Consider the following 24,826-nt stretch of genomic DNA (forward strand, 5'->3'; position numbering starts at 1 on the left):
GTGCTTCTAATGCCTACATCTTTGTGTGTACCCTACAACATGGCTAAATTTTTCCCAGACCAATGAAGAGTTTGTTCCACGAAAGAAGACGTTTTAACATGAGTATGTGTTTTGCATAGGTAAGTTGACAGATGTAACAAAACATATTAATAGGGTTACTGTGAAAAACTGTTATTCCCTAGCACACGGGTCTAATTTGAAATATCTAGAGGAGTATCTATTATTGGTTTTTATTGGTTAGATGGAAATTCTCCAGTGTGGATCATGAAGTTGGCGTTGCAAGCTTCAGTGTATATTGGAATTCCAAACTTGGACCTGACAGTGCTGTAGAAGAACAGATTTTTTATAAATTATATTTTATGAAATATATTCAGAGTAAAACTTCTGCTGAATAGTCCCCCCTTCCTTTCTAATTTGACAAGCTAAAGCTATTTATGTTCATATTCGGCACTGTGACCGTGTGAATGTTGTAGATCATCGTTTTTGTAGTTCAGTGGTATATATTTTTGTTTCATTAGAAGGAGTGGTTTCTTTAAGCAGAGGTTTTACTCATTAGAATGTAGTTTGTAGTGTAGTGTAGTGTAGTGTTTGTTATAATGATGGATTGTTGAGATTTCGCTGAGAAATAAATTTACATGTGTTCCATTACAGATCAGTTGGAAAAATCTGAAGACGATGGTTTGATGGATGGTGATGATGAGTCATCTTTGCCTGATGATGAAAATGAGTTGATTACATTATCTCCAACGTCCAGTGTTGAAGAGGATGAAATGGATGAAGATTATGGGAATGGTGATGATGCATTGTCTGTAAAACTGGAGAAGGAAGTGTCAGAGAATGGTGAAGAGCATCATGGTGAAAGTAGACGGAGATCCTTGGGAGACCTAACTGTTAGAAATAGTAATAATACCTTATCTATCATGGATGCTAAGATGCTATTCCAGTTTGAGAATTACAGTGATTTTGTGACAGAGGAGTTTGATAGCAGTGTTCTTGGAAATCTGAGCTCGGGAGCAATGGGAGGAGATGAAGACGGTGAAGGAGGCATGGGCTCAACACGCAGGTTCTGTGTCCGTGAAGCTGAGAATGTATACAGGTGTAAAGTATGTCACAAAACGTACACGCACATCAGCAACTTCTGTCGCCACTACCTGACAACACACAAGCAAACAAAGCAATTCTTCTCTTGTCCCATGTGTAGTAAAGAGTTTACAAGGAGGGATAATATGATGACACATTTGAAAGGAGTCCACAGATTGCCTTAGTACTCGTATTTTCGTCATGACACAGTGTCTTCATTAATTGCCTTCTAGGAACTTCCAAAGCTTCCATCTTTATACCATCTATTAAATGTGTTGTACCCACTTTTGACTCCATCCTGAAATCAAGTATATTTTATAACATTCTTAATTTTATGTAGATACTGTATGTAACCTGCTAACCTGGGTCCAACATATGGAAGGCCAAGCTCTGCCTCTTACAAGGCAGGACGGAGCACAAGTGATTAAGGAGTAACACCTCTTTCTGGTAGCACCTTGTAAGGGCCATTTGCCAGGGCCATTTGCCAGGTTTATGGTGACGTTCTTAATGGCAGATCGGCGGAGGAGGAGACCTTAGGAACGGTATAACTGGCGTGTGAGGCATTCCAGTACTCGGTCTGCTGCCTGATAGATGAAGCAGGAAAATATTGAAGACTAAGGGAGTTCACCCTGGCAGAGAAACTCTAATTGTGTTAGGCATAGCAAATTAGTAGAAGTTGTAAAAAAAAAGTGGGTGGGGGGGGATTGCTTTAAACAATAATAGGATTGGAGGATGCTCGGTCATTCCCACATCTGGCCTGCTGGAGTGGATGAGAACTTCAAGCAAACTTGAATGACTTAATTTTTTGATCCAGTTAGGAGTTGTTACTCAGGTTCTTGTAGTTGATTTTTTGAGGTTAAGTCACCAGCTTAGGACCAGAATAGCATGTCTCTAATAGCATTACTTTCCAGGAAGCAAGAAAATCAGACAAGTTTCTTGTTGTTTTATGTATATCTTGTAATATATTTGGATCAAATAGCTTAATATGATAATAGTGGAAACTCTCCTCGCTTACCATGCAGAGTAGCGCGACAGCACGTAATGCTGCCACCTAGCGGTTCAAGGAGGACATTAACACGATGAGCTATTAGAACACTACATATTTTGATTTTGAAAACCCAACGAAATACAGACTTTTAGACTTTGCATCTTTCTTGTAACATAATATAAGGAAGGAAGAATATGGAGTTGATCTGAAAGAAACAGTTTGTTTGTCCAACCCTTGTCCCGTTTCTCTACTGGGTCGGGTATGAGGTGAGATGAATCTGTCATGGCGGGTTTGTATGACTGGATGCCTTTCCTGATGCCAACCTCATCAGAGGAGTTAATGAGGTGAAATGAATGATGTGATATACAATGTTAGTAGGAAGGGAGAGGGTGAAACCTGGTGCCGGCACATTGCCTACTCCTGTCGAATAGCACCAAGGGGTCTGCTGAAGGCTTAACATCTCCGTCTGACGGACAAATCACCATCTCACCAACAGCGCCATATGCCCTCACTCCATATGAGCACTGCGGAGAGGTTTGGATTTAATCCAGGGTTTTGGCACGCAATCTAGTGATTAGAAATTGTATACCACCATTTCCCCTATCCTGTCGGCCAACATTCTGATGGTGAAATTTTTTTCAACCAACGTGACTCGAACCGGTTAACCACAGTATCAGACCGTTTAGACTTCGTCTTAATGAGCATGGCCGCCAGGCAGGCATCTGAAAGAAAACAGTAATAAGAATAAAACAAATGTATTAATTAAATTAAATCATTCAATCGTCATGTTATCACTAACAGTCTGATAGCATCTCCAAGAGCAAATCACACATGCACTATTTTTTCACTTTGATATTTTCACTGGCAAGTTTTTTCTCTGTTGAATCATTGCTTGTATTCACATGCACCTTAATGACTTTGAAAATACTTGTCAGTCGGTAGTTTTATACCACTCTTACATATACCTTCACTATCTTCATCCATTCATTGATAAATAAAACTGTCAGTTAATTTGCTTCTAATTCTGTGTGTGCTTTCCAACAAACGCTATTTTCCAATGCTCCTGATATTTGGGCAGACAACTTTCCCCAACACATATTAGGAAACATCATTTTAGAATTATCATACTACTTCATTTCTGTGCGCAAATTTCCCATGCTATAATCATCATAAGTTGACAATACATCCCTACATTCAACATAGAGAAACTTGCTACATGCCCAGCCCATGGCATAATGTGGTCTGCATTTTCCTGTATTACATCATAGTCATTTACATGTTCATTTAACTCTCACTGTGTAGTGACATTAGCTTCAAAATTGCACTTCATCACATCATTATGAGTCGATAGAAAGTTTGCAACATCAGATTCACAACTGCTGTCATCAGAAGCTCAGAGCAATTGATTTATCATTTCACCTCTTATGGCACTGCAAAATTTTGTTGCATCTGGGGTTACATTGTTACATACCTGCCAACCCTTTTGATCTACCCGGAAACTGTCAGTTTTATAACTCTTCTTCTGATTTTCTGATTTATTCTTATTACTAACCTTCCCCTAGGATATAGGATAAATTCTTACCTGCTTGTGTAATTCTACGCAACCCCATTTTTAAGAGTATTTATTTGATGCTTTACTTCGCGAGTGTATCGTCCGTTGCCTTCGTGTATCTTATGTGCTTTACAACTGGGGATTCGGGACGGAAATCGTCGTATAAGCAAGAGAGGCTAGCGCGTGCAAGCGACTCAGTTAATCGGGACGAAAGAATGAGTTTGTTATTGCGTGGATCGTGCACTGTTAACATGTTTCTGCACGTAGTTTTGTAGGAGTTGTAGGCCACATGTTTTTTTTCTCCCCTGTCAAAGTCGTATCTTAATAATGTATGAGACACATTAATATCTTTAGTATGTGGTAGTTTCACGTATTTCTGTGCATTTGTGTTCATTCTTACTTCATAATTTAATGAGTTGCATGTATTTCAGGGAGTTGTGTTGGTGATAGCTTCTAGTATTTTCACATTATGGCCAAAAAACATAAGCGTTATCTCAAAGTGTTCAGAGATATCTATAAAATTAAATTCCCGTCCATTTTACAGGTTTTTATTGGCTATTTGTTTTATGTCGCACCAACGCAGATAGGTCTTATGGCGACGATGTGACAGGAAAGGCGTAGGAATGGGAAGGAAGCGACCATGGCCTTAAGGTACAGCCCCAGCCTTTGCCTGGTGTGAAAATGGGAAACCACGGAAAACCATCTTCAGGGCTGCCGACAGGTGGGGCTTGAAACCACTATCTCCCGGATGTGAGCTCACAGCTGCGCACTCCTAACCGCATGGCCAACTCACCCAGTCCATTTTACAGTCTATTATGCATTTTGTTGCATGTGATATAAATATTATTCGTATGTATATGTCATAAATGAGAATGATTAGGTACATTTTCTTGTAACTATATTTGTGTTTTCTTAGTTCAAGATTTTAAATTTAATAGTCAATTCACATTGGAAACTGTAAATATGTATGCCTTTTATCCTGTCCTTTTTTCACCTAGACCGTGATGCAATATATGTGATGAAATCTAAGAATTAAAAAATCTTCCTATTTTTGATTTCTGAAAGTTGGCAGGTATGTTGTTACCTCCATTTGCTCTAATGATCGAAACAAAATGTTTTGAATGCAGTCGTGTGTGGTGCTCCAATGGAAAGCATAATCATTGTGTAATTCTGACCACAGTAGTTCAGATCAAAAATACCACAATGTACCCTTGGCGTAAGAGGTTTTTGTTTTTGGAATCCTTTTCTGTGAAGTGATCCGAGCACACTACAAAGCCTTTATTTAAATGTTTTGGTCCTTTGGTCCTCAGAACTACATCGAAATCTGCCCTTATGCTTTTCACAATCCACTGAGTACACCTGAAAATCAATTAAATGCATAGGTTTAATTGTAACAATGTTTTAGAGAAAGTACCCTCACACAAATAGAAAAGGTACCGGCCTATAAACATGAACAGGCAGAGGTAGTCGGATTTTTGAAGGGCGAAAAAAAAGTCCTTTCGACACTCCGTGTTGTACGATGTTGGCATGTAAAAGATCTCTGGTGACACATTTGGTGTTTACCCGACAAAATTCATTAAATCTCAGCCATGGACGCCCAGGAGAGTTTCAGTTTACTCGGTCTGCCACCTACTGGGCCAAGAGTAAAAATGGAACGTCGAAATTGACGAGCAGACAGCCGGATGGCGTCAAATTGAAATGTCTCCACACGGTAGCTGAGGCAATATTATTATTATTATTATTATTATTATTATTATTATTATTATTATTATTATTATTATTATTACTGTTATTATTATTATTATTATTATTATTATTATTATTATTATTATTATTATTATTATTATTATCCGTCTAATGACCTGCGATCACTTTATCTTTTATAAATAAAGCAGGCATATATAGTGCAAATAACTCCTCTTCCCGCCATTTCCAAAATAGTGATGCTTAACAAGCACAAAACTGTGTGAATTACACATGTGACACTTCTTACATACACAGCAGACTGCAGTTGAAAGTGTAGCTATCTCCTCGAACTGTTAGATGGCACGCAGAAGCAGTATCGCCAGTTTCTCGCAGGAGTTTCCACTATTATCATATTTAGCTATTTGTTTGGATTTGAAAGCTGCTAATTTTTCAAAATATCAGCAACATATTCCTAATGAAGGTAATGTACTTACCACACTTGCAGTGTGGTATCTCTAATATATAATTTTTATATATCTACAATAGAGATGGTCAAGTTATTTTTATAACTATGCTGTTCTAGACAAGTTGGCAAAGTGTATCCTGTCTCAGCCGTGAGTTCAGTATTAGAATACAATGAAACTCCCTTTAAACCGACCAGATGAAAAAACTCACGAAATTGCCAGCCCCACGGTGTACAGGTAGCCTGTATGCCTCCTACCCTGAGGTCCTGGGTTCTATTCCTGGGCAGGTTAGTAATTTTTACCTGGATCTGAAGGCTAGTTGGAGGTTCACCCGGTCTACATGATTATAGTTCATGCGCTATCTGACGAAATAGCGGCCATGGTCTAGAAAGCCAAGAACAGTGACCAAGAGGATTCGTTGTGCCAACCACATGACACCTCATAATCTGCAGGCCTTCGACCTGAGCAACAGTCATTTGGTAGGTCATGACGCTTTGGGGCTGTTGAGCCACGAGGTTTGGTTATATTATTCTGTTAGAATTGGCCATTGTTCAAAAATCTTACTTTCTCAACTCATTATGGAATGATTATATTTGCAGCATTTAACCTCTACACATGCTGACATAGTATCCCAGTTCCCATTGGTTGGGAAAGTGCATTATGCTTTTTGTATTTTTTTGAACCATTAATGAATGCCATAATTTTTAGCAGTGCACTGGTGGGATCTGAACCAGCAGAATCCAAAAGTTGTGGAGGCTGATGACCTCGGTGTTATACTGGTTAAAACAGTGTTCATCATGATCATCATCGGCCAAAAGTTATGTCTGGTGGGCATGTACTGCTGTATATGTACTCTACGAAACCTAATAACCTGAAAGTCTATTTCAAATACGACGCTGTTGTGAAAACGACCTTCAGTTTGAATGTCCCACGACAGGCAACAGTGCTAGACCCATTATGCATATCCATGCCAACAGAACAAATAGAACCAAGGCCACCATAGTTCAGTCAGAAGAATATCGGACACAAAATATGAAGGTTGTAGGGTTAGTTCCCGCGGGTGTCCGGCTGGTCATTTTTGGGCTCTGCATTACATCTCTTTTAATATTAAATACTTCATATTTGGTCCGTATTGAATGGAGACTAACATACAATAAAGGAGAGTACAAATTATCCACCTTATATCAATACAAAATATGTTGCTAATACAAGATCACAACATTTTTATTAGGGACCAGTTTCGATGTCTTTGGACACCATCATCGGCCACAATAGGTCAAATGAACAAATATATATATATATTATAATACAAATGTAGACCATTAGTAATAAAATGACATTAATTGGATGAAATATATACAACATGATAGTGCTTAAAAGTAATTCTTACAAAATTTACAAGTTAGGGACTTGATGGTCGAATAATAAAAGAGAAGTGAAAAAATATTAACAAATGGTTTTAAAAGTCTTTGTCACTGTGTAATGCCTAAAAGTCTCGAGCATGGCACGAATAAACACCGAATGAATGTTGAATGTTGACATCTAAAAGCTGACTTTATAATTTATTGTTTTATGAAAACTGATATTACAGGTCACGACCAAGTTGCATATTATCAACAGAGGAACAGTATTTTACGTCAGCTTTTAGGGTCGTATTCATGAACGTGACTTTGACTTCGACTTACGTAAGTTGGCTTAGTTGAGTTTCGTGGAAGTCTGTTTCATAAACGCAACTTTTACAAAGTAGACTCTGGCGTAAGTAGACTTTGGTAAGTTACGATGTGAAGAATTAGATATGAAGTTGGCAGTGAAAACAATGGAAGAGCAGTATAGCATCTCCAATCACTCAAGGTTTTTCTTAATAAAGAAGAAGAAGAAGAACAACTTCAGCTGTTTCCTGTGTAAACTCAATCCAATCCAGTTAAAACAGTTCAATTTTTATTTCTCGACGATGGATGGAAAGCAAAAATTGCCTTCAACAACTATGAAAGGGAGGTGTTACTAGAACTAGTGAAAGAGAAGGAAGATATAGCTATAAACGAAATCAATAAACATCTCGTGGTTGGCTATGCCCTGATAATTGAAACTAAAAATCCCTTTCCTATCACGGAAAACCTCAGCATGGTTGCCACCTGGACTTTTATTGGTACATGGGTGCAATCAATAGCTCCAACCACTCCAGGGAATCAGGATCTTTCATACATACGTCGCGCATTATTTCGACATTCAGTTTCATTTGGGAACGAAACAAACTGTGGTCTCTTTCGGGCAGTCAGGATCGATATTCTTTTGATTATTCTACATACCGAGGGCTGGCTTACTCCTCGTAAATCAGGGGAATCAATTTGGAAGTTACCTGAAAACCATGGAAGTGTGAAAGACTATTGTATTTACTATAAGAATGCATTAATCTGTGCTGATCATCCCTTAACCTAAATAGATAACACGATGAGTAGAAACTGCAAAATCTTTGCACTATATTAACAATAATTTTACTCTTACCTGTAGCATAATATCTTAACGACCGGGTGATTTGTCAGTGTGGTTAGGGACGCGCGGCTGTGAGCTGGCATCCGGGGTTCGAACCGCACTGTTGGCAGCCCTGAAGATGGTTTCCCGTGGTTTCCCATTTTCACACCAGGCAAATGCTGGTGGGGGGCTGTACCTTAATTAAGGCCACGGCCGCTTTCTTCCCATTCCTTGGTCTTTTCTATCCCATCGTCGCCATAAGACCTATCTGTGGATGATAGGGAAACTTAAAACGGTCCACCTTTTCAATACAAAAATGTTAATAGTTTATTTATAACATGTATTTGCACTTGGAACTAGTTTCAATGCTCTTTTGCGTCATCATCAGCCAAAATGTGGGAAATAGGCCAGCATGTAGGCATTTATATTACACAAGGCGTTACATTAAACAATACACATCTTACAAGGAGATAAAAAACAGGGACGAATATAGAAACAAATGAATCGTTGAGAAAGCAAAAGTTATACATATTAACAATAACCTTAACCACACATCTTGCAGTGCGAAAGTGTTCTTCTTGAATGATTCCTGAATATAAAACACACGCGCACACATTTCTGAAGAGCCAGCAGGCAGGACAAAGTAAAGTGAAACCTTAAGAGTTCTTCTGAGAAGAGTTCATTTTTTCTATGTTCCGACTAACTAATGAAGTCTCCCTTGAGTTCCTGATAAACATACACAACAGGAATTCTCCTTAACTCTCAACAATAGCTATAAAGACCAACGGTAAAATTTCATTTTAAATATTGTGCAGAGACGTGAAAGCATGATCTTGAACATGATATAACTCCTTCATCTAACCCCATTTTTTACACAAGGTGTTACATTAAACAATACACATTTTACGAGGAGATAAAAACAGGGACGAATGTAGAAACAAATGCAACGTTGAGAAAGCAAAAGTTATACATATTAAAAATAAGCTTAACCACACAACTTGCAGTGCGAAAATATTTGCCTTGAATGATTCCTGAATACAAAACGCACGCGCACACATTTCTAAAGAGCCAGCAGGCAGGAAAAAGTAAGGTGAAACCTTAAGAGTTCTTCTGAGAAGAGTTCATCATTCTTTCTATGTTCCGACTAACTAATGAAGTCTCCCTTGAGTTCCTGATAAACATACACAACAGGAAATTCTCCTTAACTCTCAACAATAGCTATAAAAGACCAACGGTAAATTGTATTTTAAATACTGTGCAGAGATGTGGAAGCATGATCTTGAACATGATATAACTTCTTCATTTAACCACCTTTGAAAGTCTCTCTGTGTATTACATAGCTTCATTAACACACCATTCTGTAGATGCACAAAATAATCTTGTAATCTTCACAGGTCCGGTATTCAGCTCGACAAGAATATAAAATAGGTATTAAGGAATACGTTGTTGAGAGTTTGGAGGTTGACTGTGCCAGTATTTGTGGTGTATTGTTGCAGCGTTACGTGTAGGGTGGGGGCAGGTTTCTATGATGTTTATTGCGGGACATGAGGCGGTAAAGCTCAGGAACTCAAGGGAGACTTCATTAGTTAGTCGGAACATAGAAAAAATGATGAACTCTTCTCAGAAGAACTCTTAAGGTTTCACTTTACTTTGTCCTGCCTGCGGGCTCCTCAGAAATGTGTGCGCGTGTGTTTTATATTCAGGAATCATTCAAGAAGAACACTTTCGCACTGCAAGATGTGTGGTTAAGGTTATTTTTAATATGTATAACTTTTGCTTTCTCAACGATTCATTTGTTTCTATATTCGTCCCTGTTTTTATCTCCTTGTAAGATGTGTATTGTTTAATGTAACGCCTTGTGTAATATAAATGCCTACATGCTGGCCTATTTCCCACATTTTGGCTGATGATGACGCAAAACAGCGTTGAAACTAGTTCCAAGTGCAAATACATGTTATAAATAAACTATTAACATTTTTGTATTGAAAAGGTGGATCGTTTTTAAGTTTCCCTATCATCCATTCTCAGTTCAATACGGACAAAAATGAAATTCTTAGGTTTAAAAAAAGACCTATCTGTGTCGATGTGACGTAAGTTAAAAAAATAATCTTAACGAAACTAGGAACTGTATTATTGGAGGTATGGGTGATCCTCGATTATATTTCTGTAATTCGTTTTCAAACATGGTTAGTACATCTAATGTACGTTTGTCGAATCTATATCGTTTTCTGAACTCATTATCTGTATTAAATTCAACTGGGTTCCGTGCATCTCTTTATAACACGCCGAGGATTAGGCACAACGTACTGAATAATTTCCTGGATCTCTTCAATTTTGTCTATAAAATTAACTACACCAGCAATATCTGCCATTTTATTATTTTTCTGATCTCAGAGTCTACTTAAGTACGGAACATCGGCGACTTGGAAGTAAAGTCGCCATCTAAGTTTACTTACCTCCAAGTAGCGATTATGAAATGGAAATGGCGACTTATCGCCTTCTAAGTCTATGTCAAAGTCTCGTTCATGAATACGGCCCTAAGATGTCAACATTCAACATTCATCCAGTGTTTATTCACGCCGTGCTCAAGACTTTTAGGCATTACACAGTGACAAAAACTTTTTAAACCATTTGTTAATATTTTTTCACTTCTATTTTATTATTCGACTATCAAGTCCCTAACTTGTAAATTTTGTAAAAATGACTTTTAAGCACCATTACGTTGTATATTTCATCCAATTAATGTCATTTTATTCCTTATGGTCTATATTTGTATTTGGCTGATGATGGTGTCCGAAGTCATTGAAACCGGTCCCTAATAAAAATGTTGTGATCTTGTATTAGCAATATATTTTGTATTGATATAAGGTGGATCATTTGTACTCTCCTTTATTGTATGTTAAATCTCTTTGATGTGCACTGTATGCACTCGAAATAGGCTAATAAGTTGAAAGTCTATTTCAACGTGGTCTTTAAAGCTCAATTCACGGAACTTACATCTCATCATTATGTGTGCTGCTTTGTGCACGTTTTCCGCAATATACTTTTCAGGAACCTCATTCCCATCATAAGATCTTACTCTAGATTTTCTCGGTTATGAGTCAGGCTGACCAAGCATGTTCAGTATTGGTTCAAAGTAGCACGAGTAGAGTGTCTTGTTACGTTTCCTTTGTTTTCTGTTGCTGGGAGTGAGGTGTTGTGAGCAAGGTACTTGCCACCTGTGCCTAAGGATGAATCCTGTCATAGGATTTTTAGGACGTTTTAATGCCAGACACATACGGCATGCTGATGTGGTGGTGATTATTGTATTTAGGGTCCTTAAGGGTGTGAAAACAAATGATAATGTAAGGCCTTGCAAATTTGATACTGTTCGGGTTGGAAGAAAATTGGAGTTGACTAAGGGATGTTGGATAGGAAAGAGAAAAGTGCCTGGCACAAGTACGTGGAAGTAGTATGAGATTCAGCTATGGGACATGTGATCGCCAACCCAAGCTCTCAGCAAGCTCTCAGGATGCCGGGTTACCCCTTTTAGTTCTCTTACGAAAGGCAGTGGATGCTTTGGATGCATTCTACCGCCCCTACCTCCAGGAAGTAGTGGAACGTTGAAGAAGTGGGGAAAATATTCTAAGACTATTCACAAGGAAGGGATCCTGAAGTGTGTGTAATTATTGTATTTCCTTGGTACATCCTTTTGTCTCCGACAACATTGGTGTTGGCTCTTCTATAAACTTTCCATCTAATCTTCCTTCATGTAACATGATATTGCCTAGATACTTTAAAAAAATTCATAACTGTGGAGACACTGTGACATGAAACCATATTGGTTAGGTAAGGAACAGAAGGGGATGTAAGCAGGGTTTTAGGAATTCAAATTTGCCATCATACTTGCCGTTGATAAGGGTGCCATTCTGACCTTTGATTGGGTCATACATTTTATATTTGAGGGTGAAAGAAGACTAAAAATTAAAATTAATACACCCTGTTTGGTGATAATATTTTGAGCTTCTTTATCTCACAAATACTACTGTTGCATTTTTCATTAAAGTGTCTAGCTAACTTCCATACAGTAGCTTAGATTATGTTTTCCTATTGAAAACTGTTGCTGTGAAAATTGTAATTTTTAGTCAAGTTAACATAGAAAATGATGTAAATAACTTATTTTTTAATGTCCTAACACAGGTAAAGAAATGTGATATATTGTGTAATATTAATTTTTATATTGATACATTCTAGATATAAGATTTCCTATTAGTACCATGAGGGCATATGAAATGTTGAACCTTTCCTGAAAATTTGGCAGTTATTATTTTGTACATCCCTTTTTCTGTTACAGCTGTTAATGAGTAAGACTGAACAAAGGTATGAAAGTATGAGTTGTGATGAAATATTCATTTGTATGCCCATAATCTCATTTTAATCCTTATAACTAATATATATATATTTTTTTACTGTGCCATTATCTATTTCAGAGATTATTATTTGAATGATTTGAGGAAGTCTTCCGATAAGAGGCATGCTTTTACTCAGTAATAATAATAATAATAATAATAATAATAATAATAATAATAATAATAATAATAATAATAATAATCACCACCTTCTCCCTGGTCCTGTCCCAGTTTTCTAGCTGGATGCCTCTTTTGATGACAATCCTACGTGGTAGGATGTACTCACTATTTTCTGATTCTGTGGTTGTTGGTAGTGTGGGTGTCGTATGTAAATGAGAATGTATATTCCGACAAACACAAATGCTCAGCCTCCAAGCCAGAAGAATTAACAAGACGCATTTAAAATTCTCAGCCTGGCAGGGAATTGAACCCAGGGCCCTCTGAATCGAAGACCACTATACTGACGATTCAAGCAAGGAGCCCAAGTGACAAGAACGATAATAATATGAAAGTATTCAAGCTCGAGGTTTTTTCAATCGTGAAATTACCAGCAGTTGGCTGCAGTGAAGCAACGGGCTCATCATTTGGGATTGCCTCACCTTTCTAAGGCCAAAAACATCTTGCCGTGCATCTTGCCATGCGCGTCGCTCCTCGCCGTGCATTTCGCCATGCCCATCACACCTTGCTTAAGCAGAACATACTGAAGCATTTGCGAATTCCTTTCAGAGAACACTATAAGGGATTGTACTAACTTAATATTGAGATGCTTACAGACTCTGACAGTGATAGTGATTTATCTGCTTGTATTGCAGTAAAGTGCTGGTTACTTTCCAGTACGAGAAGAAAATATAGTGCACATCCAGTCAGTGAGAAATGAACCGAACAAGGAGAGTTCTATAAATTGTATCAACAGCTTAAAATGTACCTGGGCAGATTTTACGAATATTTAAGAATGTCTTAGTCTATGTTTAATTACTCTTAAACCGAGCTCGATAGCTGCAGTCGCGTAAGTGCGGCCAGTATCCAGTATTCGGGAGATTGTGGGTTCGAACCCCACAGTCGGCAGCCCTGAAAATGGTTTTCCGTGGTTTCCCATTTTCACACCAGGCTGTACCTTAATTAAGGCCACGGCCGCTTCCTTCCCACTCCTAGCCCTTCCCTGTCCCATCGTCGCCATAAGACCTATCTGTGTCGGTGCGACGTAAAGCAACTTAAAAAAAAAAAAAAATACTCTTATACCTAATAGAACCTACAGCCCAAAAAGTGTCCACTAACTTGTGATAGCTCAATTGGCAGCAACTTCTTCCCAACATTTATGGCGTTGGTCCTATATAGCAGTCTTTCAGAAAATTTAACCTATTAATTGCTCCTTATCCATAGCGACAGGGCTACGACACAGAAGTCAGCATGACCAGCGATATCAAAACAATGAGACATCGCACAGATGGGGCAGTAAGGTGACCTTGAGACAACCAATCACGGCGCTAGTTCCAGGCAGCTGCAGCCTAAAATATCGAACCAGTTTGATTCCCGGTGAACGGCGAGATGTGTGGTGAGGTGTGCGGCTCCTATATGTTTCGAGTCATTTGTTACTGTTAGTTTGTTCCCTGATCGCCACACAGCGTGATGCACAGCGAGGTGAACAATTCCATCATGTTTTTGGCCTAAGACGCTGGTAGATAGTGCACTGTTGCACACTAGTGCGTGCGCCCAGTAATGTACTGAGTGTGTATGGCGCTACTTGAAGTGTTTTGTTGTACACATTCAGCACATTACGGGGTCCACTAGCGTGACCGCCTTGGCCCCAGCCGATGGAAGTTTCCCAACAGGCCACAGCGGACACCGGTGTCTGTCCGCCTTAATTTATTCTAGTTTTTGACATAAATTTTTTCTTTTGCGTTAAAAGCGTGGTAGAATGTCGCTACTGTAACACCAGAGAACAAATATACAGTTTTGGCCCACAGTGAAATTTCAAAATTTTGCTTGGCGCTCAACGTGTTAATTCAAAAGAACTAATGGCCGGTTTCGGGTACATCACAGTTACGTGTGAGTTACCTAAATACGCTTGTAACTTTAACTGCGCTGTTACCTTAAATGAGTTCCTGGAAACTTAAATCCAGATTTATAAGTTGTGATAATAAACAGTACAGTTATTGTCATGTTTAGTATATCTCATCCTCCAATAGATGTCTCTACGCATATGTTTTTAGGGTTATTTTGGTAATATCTAGGTACTTTTACTACCAGAAGTTTTCTACAATGAAAAATGTTTGGCAGATATGTACACTGTCATCTCAATCAATCTGCTTCAGCATGTAGTAATCTCTCATAAAATGAATATATCAGAGATGCCAACTTTCAAAAAAGGTATTTCGTAATGCAGCCGTTTGGGCCCGGGAGTGGCGGCGGTAGAATTTTTTTTTCGAGATCTTACTAACTTACGTATAATTGAAAAATCAATGTGAACATACAGTTCAACCAACATATTATTAAAAAATCAATGAACATCATACAATTCAACCAAATATTCAAAGACTGGCATATAAAGAGTGCATGATTGTAACCTGCTAAAGTAAGAGGTGATCTGCAATAGGCCTACATATCTTGAGTTCTTTTGTTGAGTACTGTGGTTGCTCCATTAGCAGCTTGTAGTTACTGTTTTGTAAACGTATACTGGTGACATGCTTTTCTTTTTGATATAATGTGCATCCTCTGCACTAACAGAGCACTTAACACTTCGGTGTTCGTATTAGCACGGAACTCACTCTTGTTCTTCCTAACCATGCGCAACTGAAAATTCGCGGCTACACACACTATAAAACAAGTGTGAATGAGATTTTGAGGGACGCAGTAAACTGGGCCATTCTTTTGAGTGTTCCTCCCTAAATTTTTGAAATATTTTGGTGTATTATTAGCGTCACTAATCACGGTAATGTCACCGCACGTATTTTCCTTCAAAAGAAATCGCTTCATTATTTCAAACCTTTCACATTTTGTAACACATGATTAGCATATATCCTAGAAGAGCAATATATGTGCATTTGACAACCAAATCGAAATAAATACTTCAACAGTCACGCACACAGTATCTGCAATGAAACAGTTTGTCACCACTTTGCCGCCAAAACAAAGACAAAAGAACTCGCGTACTTGCATGGAATTCTGGTCATGTGACGAACAAAGACAACAACTCCGCAAGATATACCACTTCACAGGTGCCTATTTTTCTGGTACTGGAAGCACACACTGCGTTCGGCGCGTGAAAACTCGAAATATTCTTAAACGAGGAATAGGAAAGGGGTATAGCTCATTAATGAGAAATCCCAAAATAATATTCTGAGAACTTGTAATGGCATTCCTTGTGTATCCTTTTGAACACTTCATACATCCAGATTTAAAAATCAACAACAAATCGTAATTTGTGGTATGTGATTCGTAAAGGCGTAATTATGATGGGTAATTCGTAATTATTATGACTGAATTGTAATAGTTGACATCTCTGATATATGTAAGATCTAATAATGCGAACATTGGATATATTTCCCCTCCTTTCTTATTCACAGTACGCAGACATCATTTTAAATTTCACCTTGATCGTTGTCGTCAGTAAAATTATAAAAATGCACAGCAATTACCAAACAGATCACTTTTCACTGATCCAGAATGCACAAACAAGTGTAAACGAAAATAATCACATAAATGAAAACACGCAGCACACTTTGTAACTTATCATTCTGCCACTGAAGTTCTGCACTGATAGTGCGATATCCATTTGTTCTCACTGCAACTGTTGCAGATTTTTTAGTAGATTGCTAACAAATGGAAAACTCTTACTTAAAATGTGCATATATACCGGGCGAGTATGCCGTGCGGTTAGGGGAGCGGAGCTGTGAGCTTGCATCCGGGAGATAGTGGGTTCGAATCCCACTGCCGGCGGCCCTGAAGATGGTTTTCTGTGTTTTTCCATTTTCACACCAGGCAAATGCTGCAGCTGCACCTTAATTAAGGCCACGGCCGCTTCCTTCCAACTCCTAGCCCTTTCCTATCCCATTGTCGCCATAAGACCTATCTGTGTTGGCGCAACATAAAGCCACCAGCAAAAAAAAAAGAACGCATATGCGGTTTTTCTCTTCAAGGATGCTGGACATGTATGGCAAGATTGCCGTTTCTTCAGTTAATCTTCCGTATCTCGGCGCAGATTCTTACGTGCAAAATGTTACTTATTCCTGCTCTTATTTCCCGGGAGCGTGCTCATTTATCATTCTTCTTTGACATGTAATTTCACCTGATCAGATGCCATACCCTTCGAGAATTCCATTCCCCCCCCGGGCTTTTGTGGCACAACATGAAAGCTTTACAAACTGCGATCGCCAATGGCCAAAAGAAAATAGCCATATCACTAAATTTTTCATTAGTAGTTCCCTAATGTACTCTTCGAACTGAGAATTTGTAGTCCTTAATAACTGCAACGGACTAGTAATATGAGATGTTTTACTTACACTGACCACGCAACATGCATTGACTCTCGTAACTGCTGGCGTGAAGTCCACTTGAGAATTTCAATTGAAGGTATCGAGCTAACCCTGACTCAGGGTGTGAAGTGTGTTGATACAAATAAGAAGGTAACATAAACTACAGCTTCCTGCAAGATTTTTAATTAAAACAGTCCAGATGTTTTATGTTTATTGGGAGTCTATGAGACCTCACCTCACCGGTTAAAGGATATAATAACATTTAAAAAAAAGAGCAATGAAAAATCAATATTTATTATTCAGCAGGCTTATATTGAATGCATACTGGTACCTAAGATATTTATTATTTAGTACAAATGTAAATATTAATGGTAAATACTCCATAATTTCGGATTGGGTGTTCACTAACTGTTGGTGATACTCATGATTCAAAGCCTGACGAAAGAGATTTTAACATTATAGCTGCACTTAAAAGATCAGTTTGAGCCGCATCAAAATCCGCTTGATTCGAGTTCTATTTTATTTGACGATTCATTTCCCGTATTCAAATATATATCTACAGTAGAGGCATCATGTTTTGAGGAGATTGTAAACTCTAAACAGCTGGGACAGATGACACCATACAAGTTGAATCGGTGACTTAAGCCAGTGATAACTTCTAAGTAAATGTACTGACGGAAATATTGTTGACTCCAGCTCACCCAAGCACATTAAAACTACAATGAATGACTGTAAATATATTATAAGCAGGTCATTATCACTTACTAATATTTACAAAACTAATATAAGACCTTGTACGAAGCAGTATGGAGCGGCGCCTCATATCGGTATTTGTTGGAATCAGTTCTAACATTGAGGTAACTACAGCACCAGCTGCAGTTACCAGTCGTTACGCAGATAACTATGAAGAAGCCGATAACTGCTGTTTCGGAAACACATTTTAAACGTATCACCATGTTAAGTCACTGATAAGTACGTTGTCATTCCAGAAACTGGCCACTCATCTATAAAATGTATAGGAGAAACCTAAATCTTACAGGTATTCTTTCTAGAAATTTGGACTAACTGAACAGTAGTGGTTATGAGTTTTGGATTACAGCTCTCATCAAACTGTTTTTCGTCCAAGCAATAAACTTCAGGAATTTTATATTCCGTGCAGCTGTCTTAAATCACAAAGTTGTAAAGGAATGAGATGGCACAGAGAAAATCTAATCTTAGGCTTTCACTTAAAGAAGACAACTGTTACCATATTAAAGTCTAAGGTCAGTGAGGCTGCTTATTATCGGATAGCTGCAGGTTTATATCTGGCCAGGTCAGGAATTTTTACTTGGATCTGAGGGCTAGTTTGAGGTCCACTTTGTGAGAACAATCCTAAGAGCTATTTGACAACGAGATAGCAACCCTAGTCTAGAAAATTAATAATAGGGGCTAAGAGGATTCGAGGGGATCACACGTCATCTTGTAATCAGCTGGCTTTGGTCGCTTGCTAGGCCAAGACCCATCAGGGCTAACATAATGGATTTTTAATTTCTTTAAAGAATTAACTTCATTTCCACTCTGATCTGTCTTGAATATTGGTGTCTAGGTCTTCCTCTTCCTCTTTTACCTTGAATCTTTCCTTTTGTGACATTAACTATGAATCCATTGTGCCTATAGAGATGGCCAATTAACAGGTCACTTCTTTTTCTTATTGTTGTTAAAAAGGATCTTTTTTCACTTATTCGTCGAAGAACTTCTTCATTGGTGAGTTTTTCTGTCCATGAGATCTTTTCCATCCTCCTCCAGCACCACATCTCAGGCGAAACATGTCCCTATAATTTTATTCAAGATTTAATTTCTTAATTAAAATCTCTATGTATTGAATTGGTGGAATAAATAAATTTTGTCACAGTACTATGCTGCCGATCTAACAGCCCAAAGTTTCAGAGCTGGAATGACCAAGCCGCAGACAGCTGTGATCCGTCAACACTCTTAGTCTTTTTTCTGCGGCGGGGGGTTGAATAGTAGAGAGTCCCAGGGCAAAAACTGCGCCGTTTTACTAATCTGTTTCCTAGAAGTACCCGATGAGTAGGAAAATCTCAATTCACTACACTGGCTGAGGAAAAATCTGACTTGGAGGCAAATTTTTCCTCCAAGCCAGAGGAGAAACTCCCTCTTCACTGCTAATTTGGAGTGAAATTAATGTTGAATTTAATGAAAGTGAAGAGGAAGAAGCTTTTCTTAAGATACGGCTCTTTTCAGGGTTGAATTTTGAGTTATTTAGTGAATTGTGGTGCTATAATTTGGAATAGGCCCGAATTGTAATTCTAGACCAGGTCATGCTACTATTAAGTGAGCCTCTAACTCTTGTTATGCAGTACTTTTCGATAGGACCAATAACATAGGTATTGAAAAATTAAATTTTCGGCACTTTCCCCTAAACTACAATTTCATTCAGGGTGAATAAAATTGTTTACAGCCTAGACTGTAGTTTGTTATTCCCCGACACTATATACCAATTTTCATTAAATTCTGTTAAACCCATTTTCTCGTGGCTCGGCGAGGACTTGCCAACAAAAATACAAAAACATGAATATGTGTTATCATAGCCGGTACGGTAAAAATGTATGAGACATAAATGATAGGAAATTCAATTCTATATAACTTTAGTTATGCAGTATTTATCGACAGGACCACTAATAATATAAATATTTGAGAATTAAATTTTAGGCCTCCCCTGAACTACCATTACTCAGCGTGAATAAAATGATTTATAGCCTAGATTGTAGAGGCTCATCCCCCGACATTACATACCGATTTTCGTTAGATTCTCTTCAGCTGTTTTCTTGTGATACGTGTACAGACAGACAGAAATTACGGAAAAGTAAAAAGTGCATTTCCTTGTTTCTGTGGACATGACCAAAACAGAAATACCATTCTTTTCGAATTCTGAGCAATGTACAGACAAAACTCTTATTTTATATATATAGATTAGAAAGAAGTTGCTCTATGACGCTCCTGTTTGTTGTTTTCTGTTGCAGCTGTTTGCAATAATAATAATAATAATAATAATAATAATAATAATAATAATAATAATAATTGTTTGTTCTGTTTGCTTTTGGCGATCTACGGATATGGAGTGTAACCCTGTGCATTCATCTTGACCCTTCTTCTCTTGACTTCTAATAGTTCTTCATCCTTTACTTTGATGTTTCCTCCTCTCTTGTGTCATGATGCAATTACCTTTTCTTTTCTCCTTCTGGAAACTCTTGAAATCTTCTGAGAGTTGTTCTGTCTTGTATTATATCTTCTGTTATTCTAGTCTCTGTCATATCTTTTCTTTTTTACTCCTTGGATCCACTGGTTGCCATTTTTGCTTTCGGAAACGTGGTTTTGCACTCATTTTGTCAATCTACTGTTGTGCATCCTTCTTATGTGACCAAAAAATTTAATTCTTTTCTTTCCGATCGTGTTTATTATATTTGTTTATTAAAATAATTTGCCATATATAATGACAGTTTGAAATAAAATTTAAAATGATGGGGTAATACAAATGTAAATATTTTGTGCTGGTAGTGACAAAGTTCCTTTGTTCTGTCCATTCTGTTTACAGCTGGAGCAAATGTTACTGGATGACATGCTTGTACTGTTTTGAGAGACCAGTTGTACTTAGAGAGAGTGATGTAATTGTGCCATTCGTGCCATTCGTTTCTATTTTTTTTGTTTGAGTGATAAATGCCTTCACATTCTTCTTGCTAGTCAAGAGTGACAAATTGGTGGTGGTTGTTGTATCAGGACATACTGTTTTGTGAAATTGAGGATTTGTGTGCACAGAGTGATTTTCTTTTTATATTTCAAGAAATGTGGATATATATCCAGCTAGTTGCTAACTAAATCATTGTAATTTGGAAAATTATATAATCGGGAGATAGTCCAACACTAACTCCTCTGAAAAAGAAAAGATATTCCCTCCCGTGCTACTTATGAGTCACTTGTATTTGGTACTTTTTGTTTGTAAACTGCTAAGTGTAAGAATTATGTGACATGATAAATCTGTTCCTAGTGGTTTTAAAGCCACCAGCTTGTGCACACGCTGGTCATAGTGATCACTGGTGTATTGCAGTTCCTTGACTCTATGAACAGCCACAGTGGTATCTCGACTCGAGTGTAGTAGGACTTCACTGTGAAATCATCCTGGAACCACTGCTGTTTTCTTCTCTGAGCAAAATTTAAATACTCTTCCGATTTCTCACTGTTTTTATGTCGTATTATGCATTGTGTATTTTTTTATTGGAGGCAGATTGGGAGCCATATAGTGACTATGAACGGGACCCAGTATTAACTTATGTACTTGCATATAAGACTTCCTATTTTATACATTTTTCAAAGTCAAAACCTTCAGGACGGTCATATATGAACATATTAACAAAAATAATTTAAAAATCACAGTAACAAATAATTCATAAACTGACAGTACAGGGTGTATGAGAACTGTACCGACAAAATAATCAGGGATGCTCATCATGTTTAAGCGAAGAATGATGGTGCAGTTGAATTGGCGGAGAAATTGTTTCTTTTTTTGAGAAAATGAGGGTACTTTGTTACTTCCGGACGCGCGATTCAAATTGACAAACTCATCGTATTTTCTAAGCCAGAGCACAAACCGCTGCCATGCTTCAGGAATGAGAAGGGGAGGGAGGGGTAGTGGGGTGTGTGATGGAGACTGAGGTAATGCTCCGCACCAGGCGCGGCTCCATAATACGATCTGCAGAGCTGCAGAACCACCACAATGAAAGATATACAGTAATATTTAGTGATTAGCGATTCCATCCTTCATATTGAGTGTTTATATTGAGCCAAAGATCGATACCCATACAGCTGCTGGTGATCTGGCAACCCTGTTTAGATCTGTGAACGAGAAAACATTAGGAGAGCACACTTAATTACAGCTTTTTTTCCGATAGGTGGCTAAGGGTCGCCCATAAGGTTCTGTGTGAACTGCACGCCTTGCAATACGGCTGGCCTATTCCCGTGACCATAGAGTTAGTAAATAATACACTAGACAGCGCCACCATCCGTGAGAGAATCGCTGCAGCCAGGGGGGTGACAGTCGCATAGATCCGGCTGCAGCTAGCGAGCATGTTGAAATCTCAGCTGTTTGGGAAAAGCTCCCTCCATTGTACTCATCAGTGTAAATAGAGAACTTAAACTATGTGGATATTGATATGGTTTAAAATTCTTACATGTCATCATTCTCAGATACTATAGTATAGTTGTAATGCTTCTGTTCAGTAGAAAGAAAGCTCAAATAGCTTAAATACAGGATAAATGCATGATAAAAGATGATGGTTGTGATTAAGTAACACAAAATCAATTTACTGTCCATGTTCAGATGTTCAGTCTTCAAACAATGTACCTTATGATTGGGGGTATGTATATTTTTCTATCTTTGGTGTAAATGATCAGGACTTCAAATTCTATCCAGCGACTGAAAACATTCTCTCTCGTACGAAATGAATGAGTGAGTTCTTAGACCTACAAGTAATCATGACTATATTTCTCCGTAATGGTAGTGAATTCTTCCGTGTTAGGTAGTCATGAAAATGAAAGCAGAAATGCTAGTACCATCAGATGATGTTCTCCCTCCATTAAAGAAAGCCGGCTGCCAAAAATGTATGCAGGTCTTGGAATCTTTGTAAATATGAATGTGTCGATAGGTCAAACATTTTTCGATAAGGGGAAAAGGGGCTTTATTTTTTTTGCAGCTTTTTAATTGTTGTTTTTTGTACAAGTCAGTTATTTATATTGTTGATGTCCCTCGAAATCGGGGTCTTACAAATTGAGATGAACGTCTATCGGTATTATTTCGGTATATTTTTGAGAACTGTACACTGAAAGGACATGGAGTAAAGCATTACCGCGGGGTTGGAGGACGGATTCACACGAGCTCAGCTGACACTTTCCGCATGCAATATGAATTTAGATTTGTCTATTACACTTACTGCAATGGACTGGGTGTCACAGAGCAGAACCACCAACATTATTCAGCACGAGCCGCCACTGCTCCGCACGTATTCACAAGTTTCCTCGTTCGACTTGCACAAGATTGTCCTTGTCTCTTACAGGCAATATCCACAATTCATTTATTAAACAGCCGTGACTGCACACAACAAGAACTACTGTAATTAAGACACACTTGTCAGTCAAGGATTGCACCAGATCGTTTCTTCTCCTCTCGTGTGTTGGTTGCAGTTACGTTCTTTATGATTTAAAACGCTCGGAAGATGCAATGCTGACGCCCCACAATTGTGTATTCCTTCACTCACGGCATTGTGAATGGAATTAAATACAGAACGAAGGAAACAATTTCAATATGCCCCCCCCCCCCCCTCCTTCCTTGATGCACAGTTCACAACGGTGTAGTTGTGACCTTTGGACTCTTTTCATGAGTGGTGTGTTGCAAACAGCCTGGAAAGCTGCCTGTGTTCTTGGTACAAGTTCGTTCATCGTCTCTTCCTACGGGGTTCACATAGTAGTCAATTCGTGCAGAACAAATTGTACACTGCCAACTAGGGCAGGGAAGCGACTACACGAAACAAACAAGAAACTTGTGCATTTGCACTGAACATTACTGCTGTCTTCCCCTTCCCACTTCCCATCCCTTCCCTTCCCTCCTCTGACACACAGCAACAGACAGCGGCTGGCTCTCTGGCATAGTAAATTCAGCAAGTTCGTCAATTTGAATCGCGCGCCTGGAAGTAACAAAGTAACCTCATTTTCTCGAAAACAATAATTTTCTCCTTGAATGCGATTGCACCCTCGTTCTTAATATAACACGAAGAGCATCCCTGATTTTTTTTGTTGGTGTACTTCTGATACACTCTGTATACATTACAAGATAATATAAGATAATATATTGTTCCAGTAAATAATACTGTTGTTAACCATTAAATTACATTGCACAGATTTCACTGGTGGTTACGTGACTACTGCTGAACTACGAAACTGTAATGGCCCTGAATTGTCAAAGACTGCAACGGAGAAGTTTGAGTTACTTTTAGATATGTGGCTTGGAGGCTTGTAAATGCTATTTACTATTACCGTCCAGCATTGCCTTTTACCAGGTGTAAGGAAAGCAGTTCATAACCAAAGACACGTCATCACTGATACAGCGGAGTTGAAGCATTTCTGTGTTTAGAAGGTCCAATATGCAAGCTTTTTTCTCTGTTCAAAAATTTAGGTGGGGTTGGTCTTACATGCAAGTAAATACAGTATGGTATTTTATTTTCTCTTATAGACTACATAAAATACAAATTAGTGTACCTTCACTCTTGGTGTGTTTGGAATTTGCAAGGAGAGAAATTCTTGCTATGGTTTTCTTGTAAAGGTCCTCACAGGTTCTAACTAGATACCTGATATTTCGTTAAATATTTACCACTACCAAAATAAATCTCTTACCTATAACAAAGATAATAGAATATTATTTGAGAAAGTACATGATGGCACTAATTTATGAAGTAATTATTTGTTTACAATGTCATGTGAATAATATCTTTTAATGAACAGCCTATACCCAAATATGTTGCCACTTGCCATTTTATTGCTTGGGCACACAAGAGAGGTTTCTTGGATTTCAAATTCCTAACTTCCCAGTTGTATTTAAACATTTTGAAACAGACCATTGTTAGACTACTTCAGTCTTTGAAACCTTAGCCATAGTACAGTTATAGATCATTATCGACAGGAAG

The 24,826-nt window shown here is 38.2% G+C and overlaps 1 protein-coding gene across 5 annotated transcripts in view; it reads left to right on the forward strand.

Annotated features, from left to right (window-relative positions):
* ttk (zinc finger and BTB domain-containing protein ttk) overlaps positions 1-24,826 on the forward strand; it is a 436,183-nt gene that overhangs the window by 321,087 nt on the left and 90,270 nt on the right. The window contains exon 5 of one of the 5 annotated variants that reach the window (XM_067157915.2): positions 652-1,506. The exons of the other annotated variants lie outside the window; for them this stretch is intronic. Coding sequence (XP_067014016.2) covers positions 652-1,265 — 614 coding nt within the window. The 3' untranslated portion in view covers positions 1,266-1,506. Of the gene's footprint in view, positions 1-651; positions 1,507-24,826 lie in introns of those variants that run through there. 5 annotated transcript variants of the gene reach the window in all.

This window comes from Anabrus simplex, chromosome 14 (assembly GCF_040414725.1).
Source record: "Anabrus simplex isolate iqAnaSimp1 chromosome 14, ASM4041472v1, whole genome shotgun sequence".
Taxonomy (NCBI): domain Eukaryota; kingdom Metazoa; phylum Arthropoda; class Insecta; order Orthoptera; family Tettigoniidae; genus Anabrus; species Anabrus simplex.